The sequence below is a fragment of the Cucurbita pepo genome, chromosome 12 (assembly GCF_057944985.1).
Source record: "Cucurbita pepo subsp. pepo isolate OVF chromosome 12, ASM5794498v1, whole genome shotgun sequence".
Lineage (NCBI taxonomy): Eukaryota > Viridiplantae > Streptophyta > Magnoliopsida > Cucurbitales > Cucurbitaceae > Cucurbita > Cucurbita pepo.
The window spans coordinates 529,118-540,349 of record NC_141809.1 but is presented as its reverse complement, the minus strand read 5'-3'; the positions used below and the strand labels follow the sequence as shown (position 1 = coordinate 540,349).

At 37.7% G+C, this 11,232-nt stretch overlaps 3 protein-coding genes across 3 annotated transcripts; 2 read left to right on the top strand and 1 right to left on the bottom strand.

Moving 5' to 3' along the window:
• The first annotated feature begins 437 nt into the window (after positions 1-437).
• Positions 438-3,385, top strand: LOC111806755 (elongation factor 1-alpha). Its single transcript, XM_023692195.2, has 3 exons — positions 438-595; positions 1,246-1,727; positions 2,234-3,385. Exons 2-3 carry the CDS (start codon positions 1,266-1,268, stop codon positions 3,113-3,115), a joined length of 1,344 nt encoding a protein of 447 aa, XP_023547963.1. The 5' UTR covers positions 438-595; positions 1,246-1,265; the 3' UTR covers positions 3,116-3,385.
• Positions 3,386-4,411: 1,026 nt separating this feature from the next.
• Positions 4,412-7,709, top strand: LOC111807654 (UV radiation resistance-associated protein). Its single transcript, XM_023693465.2, has 6 exons — positions 4,412-4,822; positions 5,378-5,584; positions 5,990-6,170; positions 6,524-6,672; positions 6,863-7,090; positions 7,365-7,709. The coding sequence occupies exons 1-6, from the start codon at positions 4,634-4,636 to the stop codon at positions 7,479-7,481; spliced, it is 1,071 nt and encodes a 356-aa protein (XP_023549233.2). The 5' UTR covers positions 4,412-4,633; the 3' UTR covers positions 7,482-7,709.
• Positions 7,710-8,099: 390 nt separating this feature from the next.
• Positions 8,100-11,007, bottom strand: LOC111806588 (ER lumen protein-retaining receptor). Its single transcript, XM_023691963.2, has 6 exons — positions 10,712-11,007; positions 9,079-9,344; positions 8,789-8,904; positions 8,628-8,701; positions 8,444-8,507; positions 8,100-8,366 (listed from the first exon to the last, which is right to left on the bottom strand). Exons 1-6 carry the CDS (start codon positions 10,800-10,802, stop codon positions 8,330-8,332), a joined length of 648 nt encoding a protein of 215 aa, XP_023547731.1. The 5' UTR covers positions 10,803-11,007; the 3' UTR covers positions 8,100-8,329.
• Between the last annotated feature and the right edge of the window lie 225 nt (positions 11,008-11,232).

The window sequence follows — 11,232 nt, the reverse complement described above, 5'->3', positions numbered from 1 at the left end:
CACTTTACAAACTTGGTATGACAGACCATTTTCATGAGTAAATTACTTAGTATATCTGGCATCTTCGTCCGATTGAATATACTAACCAAATATTTATTTAATTTGAATATACCAAATAAATAGTTATAAAATAAAGTTTACGAAATAAATTGTATTTTCTCCAAAGATTTCGATTTTTTTTTTTTTTTTAGAATTGGAAAACGCATATTCTCCAATTTTAATTGAAAATAAAATTTAAATAGTCAAATTCGTAATTTTTCAGAAAAAGGAAAAAAAAAATATTAAATTTAAAAGATAAAAATAATGGGGGCAGCCTCTCGATATCTTGGTGTGCCGTACGACTGCGCCTCAAAAGATATCCGTAGAAGAAGAGGAATTAGGGCAAGCAAATTAAGGGCTATTGTCGTAATTGTACATCACGATCGAGGGGTAAAATTGTAAACTGAAATAAAAGCGACGAAATGGTTCATGGAAACCCTAGACGCCCATAGTGGCTATAAATATGTGAGAAGTCTCGCTGCCAAGACCTCGCTGCTTGCTACTGCGTAAAATAGAGGCTGCTTCTTTCTTCTGATTTCTCTTCAAATTCTTGTGGGTAAGCATTCGATTCTTGACCTTTGTAGTTGTTTTTGTTTCATGTTTCTCTCTTGTTCATGATTTTCTTTGAACTGCTCAAGTGATATTTAGTCTTCAGCATGTCTAGTTTGTTCTTTGATTTAGTTTATATGCTTGTTCGGATGTTTTGAGTCAGATCTATGAATATGGCGGTGTAAATCTATGGTCCTTTACGAATCTTGTAGCTAAAAGTAGATTTATGTATATAAAATTACTGATTGCATCCTAGGTGTTCGACAATCGATGATTCAACGTTGTGTGCTTAATCTTTTGTTCTGATTTACATCTTTCTATAGTCTTTAGCTAGTATGCCGATATCTGTTGTTAAGTTCATGATGTTTCATAGTTGGATTCAGTATCTATCTGTGTCTCAATTAAACTTTTTGGATTCTTGCATAGGTTGGTAACAGTGGCTTAATGTCAGCATAGATCCTAGTACACGTATGTGTTTTCGTAGGTTTAGTATTTTAGGAACTTCTGATTTCAATACGCCTATTCTTGACGTTGTTTGTACCGGTTATATGTGTTGGAATTGGAGTTGATTTGTGTTCCGTAACTTCATTTGTTTGTAATGTTAGATTTGTTTGTATGTGAGTAGTACTGACCCCTGTATCTTTCTTTTTCTTGTAGGCTCATTTGGTTAATATCAAATGGGTAAGGAAAAGATTCATATTAACATCGTGGTTATTGGCCATGTCGACTCTGGAAAGTCGACCACCACCGGTCATCTTATCTACAAGCTTGGAGGAATTGACAAGCGTGTGATCGAGAGATTCGAGAAGGAAGCTGCTGAGATGAACAAAAGGTCATTCAAGTATGCTTGGGTGCTCGACAAACTTAAGGCAGAGCGTGAACGTGGTATTACCATTGACATTGCTCTGTGGAAGTTTGAGACCACCAAGTACTATTGCACAGTCATTGATGCCCCCGGACATCGTGACTTTATCAAGAACATGATTACTGGAACCTCACAGGCTGACTGTGCCGTCCTTATTATTGACTCCACCACTGGTGGTTTTGAAGCTGGTATTTCCAAGGATGGACAGACCCGTGAGCACGCTCTCCTTGCTTTCACCCTTGGTGTCAAGCAAATGATCTGTTGCTGCAACAAGGTTGTTATATGCTCAAATGTTTTGCTAATTTGTTCTGATATTGATTTGCTTGCTTATAATTTTGCTTATCTTAGTTTTGATAGAGGGGTCACGATCATAGTAAAGATGCAATGTGGTTGTTTAACGGAATCCATGAACGTTACTGCATCATATTCTGACTATGATTTGTGCCCACTTTATTAGACTATGAATTCTGATTTCCTGAGGAGAGAATGGCCATTTGGGTATTGTCTCTGGTCTTAAAACTGGTGCGGTTCTTTGTGAAGAATCAATGGGGGTTCAAATCCCCCTCTCCACGTCTGATGGATTTCGATGTTTATTACTATTTATGCGTTGAACTAACCACTCTCGCATGCTTTTAAGTTATTTTTTTGTAATTTCATTTTCTTGTTATTTTTGCTATATAGATTAGGACATTTCTAAGCTATAAACAGTTTTTCCCCAATGAATTTAAACAAATTTACTAATATATTTATCCTTCTATTTTGTTTTGTTAATTTCCTTAGATGGATGCTACCACTCCCAAATACTCAAAGGCTAGGTATGATGAGATCGTGAAGGAAGTGTCATCTTACCTGAAGAAGGTTGGATACAACCCAGACAAAATTCCCTTCGTTCCCATCTCTGGATTTGAGGGTGACAACATGATTGAGAGGTCCACCAACCTCGACTGGTACAAGGGACCGACCCTCCTTGAGGCTCTTGACTTGATCTCGGAGCCCAAGAGGCCCTCAGACAAGCCCCTCCGTCTCCCACTTCAGGACGTTTACAAGATCGGTGGTATTGGAACTGTCCCTGTCGGTCGTGTTGAGACTGGTGTCCTCAAGCCTGGTATGGTTGTCACCTTCGGACCAACTGGACTGACCACTGAAGTTAAGTCTGTTGAAATGCACCACGAGTCTCTCCCAGAGGCCTTGCCTGGTGACAATGTTGGGTTCAACGTTAAGAACGTTGCTGTCAAGGATCTCAAGCGTGGTTTCGTTGCCTCAAACTCCAAGGATGACCCAGCAAAGGAAGCTGCCAACTTCACCTCACAGGTTATCATCATGAACCACCCTGGCCAGATCGGTAATGGTTATGCCCCAGTCCTTGATTGCCACACCTCCCACATTGCTGTTAAGTTCGCTGAGATCCTCACTAAGATCGATCGTCGATCTGGTAAGGAACTCGAGAAGGAGCCCAAGTTCTTGAAGAACGGAGATGCTGGTATGGTTAAGATGATTCCCACCAAGCCCATGGTTGTGGAGACCTTCTCCTCATACCCACCATTGGGTCGTTTTGCCGTCCGTGATATGCGTCAAACCGTTGCTGTTGGTGTGATCAAGAGCGTGGAGAAGAAGGACCCAACGGGAGCCAAGGTGACCAAGTCCGCCGTCAAGAAGAAATAAGCCATCCAAACAACAAAGCCAGCCTAGAGTCTGCATTTTGTGTGTCAATTGGTTTGAAGAATATGAGAAAAGACTTGTGGTTTTTGTTAGTTGTATGAGTGGCTTTACCTTGTATAGGGCGGCTCTCTCTCTCGTAGTAGCTTTTACTTATTTAGTTTTATGTGTCTGAATTTGTGTTGTTTTAATTTTGGTTTGTTGTTATTGAGTCATTTTGAGACATTATGTGATACAGTCCACCTTTAGTTACGAGTAATTTGTATTTCTTCTTAATTGTGTTGTCTTGTTTTTTTTTTGTTTAACTTGTTTACCCATTTTTACCATGTTTTCCATCCTTCTAGTCATGAAATCTATGAAGGATTAACTAAAATTTACCGTAGTAGGTAGGATTTGGGGCATTTATACATTAAAGATTTTCTCTAGAGAGAAGGGCAATAACAATATGGATGCATGACTCAACCTCAAATTAGGTTATCATCATGGTTGCTCCACTTGGGTGGGACAATTTCTAGTGCCTAAACCTAAATATGGCACCTATACCCACAACCCAAGATTGAGGTTTTTTTTTTTTTTTTTTTTTTTTTTTTTTTTTTTGTTAACAAATATTATTTTTTTTGGGTTTCTCAATATTTTTCTCGATGTTTATAAAGTCCATTACCGGCAGATATTGTTTTCTTTGGACTTTTCTTTCCGAGCTTTTAAAGCAAAAGAGAGGTTTCCATTCCAAACCTTTTCGGGCTTTTACTAACATATATAATATTGGAGAATTTTAAAAGACTTGAGGTGGCTTCGGTATTTCTCTACATCCCTTGCAAAATGATATGTTACTTATCGCTTAACTTTGATGTTCTTATATTTGAGCCAATGGATAGCTTTGAAGTTCTTGTATTTGAGCCAACGAAAATGAAAGTATACCTAGTTGTACAGGCAAACATTCAATTTTAAGTCTTTATTGTATAGGCACATATTCAACTTTTAAGTCCTTATAGACCATTTTATTTCTTTATTTGGATATGGTATTTCATTTAGCTCCCAGATTTAAAATTTGTATTTATTTGATTTTTCAACTTTCAAAATAAAATATTTAGTCCATAAATTTTGACATTTAAAAAAAATATTTATGAATTTATAGATTCAAAATTGAAAATTTTGGAATAGATTAATTAATTTAAAATTTATTTGAACTTATTAAAGACTTATTACACATTTTTTATATATAAATTTAGTTAAGAAATAAACAATATATTTTTGATAAAAAAAGGGTAATTTCTATTAAGGCCAAAATTTCCCCCAATTTCTTAAATTTTAATTGCATCTCATCTGAACGTCTCACCTTCTTCCTTCTTCTCTCCCTTCAATTCTGAGAATCCGAAACCTTATTTTTCTGTAAGAACGAAAAAGGAAAAAGGGATTCCAATGGTTTCTTGAGGCCTTTTTAGTAGCTGCGGGCAGGAAGGACGATGACGCCGAGCCGTCGTAACTTCTTGAACTCCAAGATCCTCCTTTCTTTTCAACTCGTTCATGGAACGCGGCAAACCCCATTCTTCTTCTTCTGAATCCAGCAGATCATCGGATCCGGAAAATGCGAAGGTTATTGAATGGGAGGACTTCGAGCAGGAGCTTGCCAGGCTATGGAGTCTCTCTTCGGCCCTCCAGGAAGCCAAGCAACACAAAGAATCTCTCAAGCAAAAGCTCGACTCCCTAATTCAGGTTTCCTTTTCGCCTTATAGATTGCTTCCGTTGATTCGAAATTTGCGGCTTAGTACTTTTTTATTTTTTATTTTCTATCTTCTGCATTTTTCCTGTCCTGTGTGAATTGGGTATTGGAAATTGGATCTATGAGCTTTTTAGTGATGTTGGAGAATTGCTCCGTTTGGTCTTTGTGGCAAAGGAATTTATGTATACTAGACGAGGCTGAGGGTTTTAGACCTTTTGTTCTTATTTTCATTTTGGGCTCCCTGGCATTTGTCCTAAAATTTACAAGTTGAGTGCTTCGATGAGGTCGAATTTCTAGTCATTTACATCCTTGGAAATACTTTTTGGTGTTTTATTGCATGTCCGTGTTGAATTAGAAGGCTAATTAGTGAAATTTCATTAAGAGAACAGTAAAATAGATCGCTGTTGGTCTTCTTGATTTGGTATTGGTTCTTTCCCTTCTTGGGGGGATTGAAAGGTTCTGATTGATTTAGTTAAGAAATGTTCCTCCGAGTGATTCCAAGCCTTGTAGATAAGTCTATGGACTTTTGGTTGTTATTTGCTGGGCAGGTTGATTCCGAGTCAGTTCGTCGATCAAATGAGCTTGCAGAAATGCGCGAGAAGCTTGAAGCAAGGAAATGTATTGTGGATAATATGGGCATGCGTTCTAAAATTGCATCAGAGGATGTTAAGAAGCAAGAGGAGAGTCTTAGCATTGAAGTTAGATCACTTTTGGTTGCTGGGACTGCTCTATCTAAAGCTAGGAAGCGATTGGAGGTAATTATCTACAGTATGATTATAACTAGAAGCCATATCAGAATTTTCATTAATATTTGGCAAGATGTATGTTTGGCTCATCGGTAATCATATTACGAAGCTAGTAGAGGTGGAAATACCAATGATACACGTGCACACACACGTTAACAATGCTTTGTAGAGAGGCCTAAGTTGTTTATAACTAAAGAAAAGGATGACGACTCCGACAGATAGTCTCGGAGATGCAATTTTAACATATATTATCCCACAGCGATTTTGTCTTCTTTAAATGGTAAGTTGCATAAGATTTGGAGTTTTTGTAGTATTCTTGTGCTATTTAGGATGATTCGAAATCCAAGCTATATTAGATACTCTACTAACTAGCTAGGCAATCGGCATGCTGTTACGATTCCCTATCTTTGACAGGAATCAAATAAGTTACTGTCTGGGGAAGAAGGCTATGATCGTCTTAAATGCTTACAGAAGATGCTGAGAAGAAGGCAGCAACATATGATTTCACAAGTTTCATTTCTCTATCCTGTAAAGATCTCGACTAGTCCTGCTAAAGATCAGGAGCTCGAATCATTTCCCAACACTACTAGATTAGGTATGTGCTTGTAAGTTCGAGACAGTCGAAAATTCTTGATATATGAGACTTAGTTTACTCCAGGTATTGCAAGATTGTTGGGGGAACTGTTTTTAAAAAACTTCAATATTTTGACCACTTTTTGAAGTGCTGCTAAATTGATAAGAACTTACTAAAATATTTTCACTTTGATACTACTATTTATGATGCAAAACCTATCGATCTTCGACCAGCATCGAGAAAATATCAATTCTGTTAAGTTTTTGTAAATGGGATGTGCCAGACTATTGTACGTTTTCTGTCATAATCTGTTAATATTATTGTTCTTGTCCTTACGGATTCTTTTTGAGCGTGTATTTTTTTCATTCTTCCAGGGAATTCTTCTGGATCTAAACCTGTCAATCATGGATCCTTGACAATATTAGGTCTAAATTTGAATGTGCTTTCATTTAAAAAAATGGGCTTTTTCAGCGATAAGAAAGAGACTCAGAGGTCTGCATCTGCCCTGGGATTTGTAGCTCATGTATGTTCTCCCTCATTTTGACCTTTTTTAAAGTTGCCTAATGTTGGATAGACTTTTTTTTACCTTGTTTGCAGGTGATATTGAATGTGTTTTGTCTGGATTGTTGTGTTAGTGATATATTATGATTTGGTTATGGTTAACTTGTTATGCTTTATGCTGGTTTAACAGTCAATTATTGTATTTTTTGCAGGCTGTTTCCCTCATATCTTCATATCTAAAAGTTCCTTTACGCTACCCTTTACGCTTGAGTGGTTCTCGTTCGTACATTTGTGATTATGCCCCTTCAATAGAACCCACATCATCTGTTTCCTTATCTACCACGCTACCTGCCACAAATACGAAGCATGTCGAGTTCCCTCTCTTTTTAGATGGACAAGATACAACGAGAGCTGCTTACGCTGTATTTTTGTTAAACAAGGTATTGTTTCATTTCCTTCATCCGTCGTCTGGATTTTAAATAAGTAGTCGGTTTTTCGTGCTAAATAAGTAGTTAGTTTTCGTGCGAAGTGATCAGCTCAAACTCATTTCACTTTTCTCAGTTTCTGGCAGAAACCATTCTGCCCCTTTTGTTGGTTTTTTCATCCCTGGCCCTCTTGGGTTATAAGAACTATGATGTCGACCTTCTACCATTACTTATTGCATCTGTTAACAAGCCACAATGTATCATAGTTTTCCCTTGTTATCTGTGGCAGGACTTGGAGCAGCTTCTGAACTTTATTGGTGTGAAGAGTTTGGGTCCACGCCATATATTGGCCAACTTGAAGGAGCTTCTGAGGATTATCCAATCTGCAGATTATATTGATAAGTGATGATCAACATTTTCATATGAAGGTTAGGTTTGTAGGTTGAACAACATTGTAAATGGATCAGTTGCATATTCTTATACAGGTGCGAATTCACCTTTTTCATATCATTATATACATTGTTAGTTATTGCTGATACCAATGTCCAAAGGGAAGTGTCTGGTTTAGTTTGTCGTACCAGGCATCCGATGTACCGAAGAAAAAAGAAATCGAAATGCAATGTTCTTATCCCTTGTATCTTTCTCCATTTATTTGTTTATAGTTGAAATGATAGCCCTCCTATGATTTCCATGATGCTAATGGAACACCATTTTGATCTCCAGATGCCTCTGATCAATTTGAGAGTTCCAAAATTGTTGTAATAATTAAGTTTTTAGCCTAATTTTTATTTGTAACTGCCCATTCCAGTATCGTCATATTTGGACTTTTAACGCCCTTACTAGAGAGAGGTTTTCACACCCTTATAAGGAATGCTTCATTCCCTTCTCCAACCGATGTGAGATCTCACAATCCAATCTCTTGGGGGCCAGTGTCATTGCCACCTGGAGTCTGTCTCTAATATAATTTGTAATGGTCTGAACTCATCACTAGTAGATATTGTCCGCTTTGACTCCAATACATCAGTTTTTAACGCACATCTAATATTTAATATTTATAAAAGGAAGGTGCAAATAGGACTTTGTTTATAGAGTGTAAACTTACAAAAGGATTGAAAATGAACAGAATTAAATCTATAAAGGGAAAAAAAGTCCCAACTTAAATAAAGTCCCCAAAACTACAACTAATTCAAAACTGACAGAAAAGCTACGTTTTCTGCCAAAGCTTAACACAATTCTAACGCTAACCCTTTTAAGCTAAGCTGGTAACTCAAGCTTGACATTGTTCTTCCAGCTGAGAGACATCGATTAAAATGGAGTCAGAAAATCATCCCAGGATTGAGGACATACATATCAAGTTATTGAACTTACCTCATGATATAGTAGTAAAAGAAATCAGCATACAGCAACGTTTGCACGAGACCAGCCGTCCATGCTGCAAGAGTGAATTTGTTGGACGAGTAGCTAATTTAGTTCCTTGTTAACGAATATTTTCGTCTGTGCGTGTGTGTGCACGTGCACGTGCACATGTATGTGAGAAAGGGGAGAAACATACTTATCCAACGAACAAAGTAAGGTTCGGTTAAGTAGCGATAAATCCAATTCAATATGTACAATGCACGGTACGCGCTGAAAAGAGAAAAGAGAAGAAAACGAGGAGATTATGTACGGATTCAAGCTACATTTACTCAGAGAAGACTGGGAATGGAGAGTTACCCAAGAAGGAAGACGTATTGTCCCGTTAAATTGTCGATATTCCTCGTCCTTTGTAGCAACACCAATTGAGGAAGAATGGCAACGGCTTCGACATATAGAGAAAACGTCCACATAACCTACTCGTTTCGATTCATTAAGATCAAAGAACATGGGCAGAAAAATGATACCAAGCTACATACATCTATAATGCGATGAACTAACACATCTTCAGCATAGATGAGATCAGTGAACCTAGGATGTGATATGATCCAGTTCAAAAGAAACAAAAGAAAAAGGAACATTAAATGTACCTCTTTAAATGTAAATTTATGATTAACAACCAGAGCCAACAGCAGACAAGGCAGCACGATAAATTGATAACGAAATGTGTCCTGGTCCTTGTCGTACGATCTACGCACGACTTTGTGACGTCGCATATACCAAACAATGGAGAGAGAACTACCCAGAAATATTAATTTCATTATCAAATTATATACTGATGCAAATCTGTCAAATATATCCAAATAACGGGTAACGAAAACCAGGGCGTAAAGTTCTTGAGTCTTCAAAGAAATGCCTGCAGAATCAATACTCGGATTCAGTCATGATAATGCTAGCATAACAAGATATAACTCATTGCTCAGTAAAGAAAACATCAGAGACTCATTACAATGTCTATAAAGCCTTACATTTTTCTTCTGCTTAAATTAAGACCAACCTAACCTGTTCTATAGCTCTAATACGAATCAAATTACCAAAAGAGCAGGAAAATCAAGAACTCCCTCCAAACTAATCCCTTCTCCACATTCTACAGTGAGCACCAATTGTCATCACATCCAACCATACAAACAATATTTGTTTTGGTAATTACACGTGTCACTCTACGGCCTGGAAAGCGTGAGCACGTTCTCTTCACTTGCTCTCGTTACAAACTTAGTACACCAAACAACCATAGCTACTCTGTCCCACTCACACGAGGTGGAGTCAAGAGGGAAGCATGCAAGAGATATAGCTAGACTCCTGGCTCTATTAGAAGTGTGAGATAAAAAATATACGTCTCCATGTTGTACTGTAGCTGGGTGAGGCTAGAGTCTGGAAAGCATGAGCAAGTTCTCTTCACTTGCTCTCGGTACAAATTTGGTACACCAAACCAAGCAACTCTATCCCACTGGCACGAGGGAAGCGGAGTCAACAAGGAGCACGCAAGAGATATAGCTAGTCTATCCCATTGACACGAGGGTGGAAAGCGTGAGCAAGTTCTCTTCACTTGCTCTCGGTACACTAAACAACTGAGCTACTCTATCCCATTGTCACGAGGGATGTGGAGTAAACAAGGAAGCACACAAGAGATATAGCTAGTCTCCTGGTTCTATTAGAAGTGTGAGATCAAAAATATACAAGTCCCATGTTGTACCGTAGTTGGGTGAGGCTTGATTTTGATAATGTTAGAAAGTCTTCGAAAAACTTTCTAGGCCGATAGGATGACTCCTGCTTATTCTTGTCGTTCGGCAGCCAACGACTAGAATTTATCAATCTCGCTCTTATCCAACCCGAGAACTAGTTTCCCATGGAAGTGGAGTCAACAGGAAGCACGCAAAAGGTATAGCTAGTCTCTTGGTCTGCATTGTACTGTTGTTGGGTGAGGCTTGATTTTGATAATATTAGTCTTTGAAAAACTTTCTAAGTAGATAGGACGACCCCAGCCTATTCTTATCGCTCGGCAGCCAACTACTAGAATTTATCAAACTCATCTCTTATCCAAACCGAGAACTAGGATCTAGGGTTTGAGACTCATTTCGCCCTTTTTGGAACGACCTATCATAGACGATAAGGAATGCAATTTGGCTCCAAAAATGGAAATGCATTACAGAGTTCACAACGTTCACAAGCAAAAAAACAGTGCCGAATCCCAAAAACGCGCAAAATTAGAGAAGGAAAACGAACCAGCACAAGACTTGATTGTATGAATTTTGAGGAGCAAAACCAGAATGCTGGCCAAATGGGTCATATCCCCAGCCAATCTGAACACGTTCATCTTCTTCCTCTTCTGAATTTCCCGCTCGAAAGATTCTGATTTTCACGGCGTTCGAATCGCCCGGAAAATGAACTTGTAGGATCAATCTCGCAATTTCCCAGAGCCCTAATTGATTAGCAACGAAAAAAAGGTTCAAATCTTCCGAAGAATCACGAGCGGAATCTATTTGAAATGCAATTTATCCAATACGTTTCATTTGCTAGAATTTTGGATTCAACCTCAATCTTTTAAAATTTTTATAGAAAATTGCATTAAATATAAATAATAAATATTTATTTTTTAAAAAATTGAATAGATCATACTCATTTAGACTACAATTATAAGCGTAATCATACACATTTTTTAATAATAATATTAATTTTAGTAAGATTGTTTCCTAATAAAATTAACAAAAAAAAAAAAAAAGATTAAAATCCTGTAGTGGTATACT

Bases quoted from the DNA above. Each gene is read 5' to 3' on its own strand.
- LOC111806755 (XM_023692195.2), top strand. From the start codon at position 1,266: ATGGGTAAGGAAAAGATTCATATTAACATCGTGGTTATTGGCCATGTC. The intron at 1,728-2,233 runs GTTGTTATATGC...TAATTTCCTTAG, and splicing joins TGATCTGTTGCTGCAACAAG to ATGGATGCTACCACTCCCAA.
- LOC111806588 (XM_023691963.2), bottom strand. From the start codon at position 10,802: ATGAACGTGTTCAGATTGGCTGGGGATATGACCCATTTGGCCAGCATT. The intron at 9,345-10,711 runs GTTCGTTTTCCT...TTGATTCTGCAG, and splicing joins TACAATCAAGTCTTGTGCTG to GCATTTCTTTGAAGACTCAA. The intron at 8,905-9,078 runs GTACATTTAATG...CGAAACGAGTAG, and splicing joins ATAAATTTACATTTAAAGAG to GTTATGTGGACGTTTTCTCT.
- LOC111807654 (XM_023693465.2), top strand. From the start codon at position 4,634: ATGGAACGCGGCAAACCCCATTCTTCTTCTTCTGAATCCAGCAGATCA. The intron at 4,823-5,377 runs GTTTCCTTTTCG...TTTGCTGGGCAG, and splicing joins AGCTCGACTCCCTAATTCAG to GTTGATTCCGAGTCAGTTCG. The intron at 6,673-6,862 runs GTATGTTCTCCC...TATTTTTTGCAG, and splicing joins CCCTGGGATTTGTAGCTCAT to GCTGTTTCCCTCATATCTTC.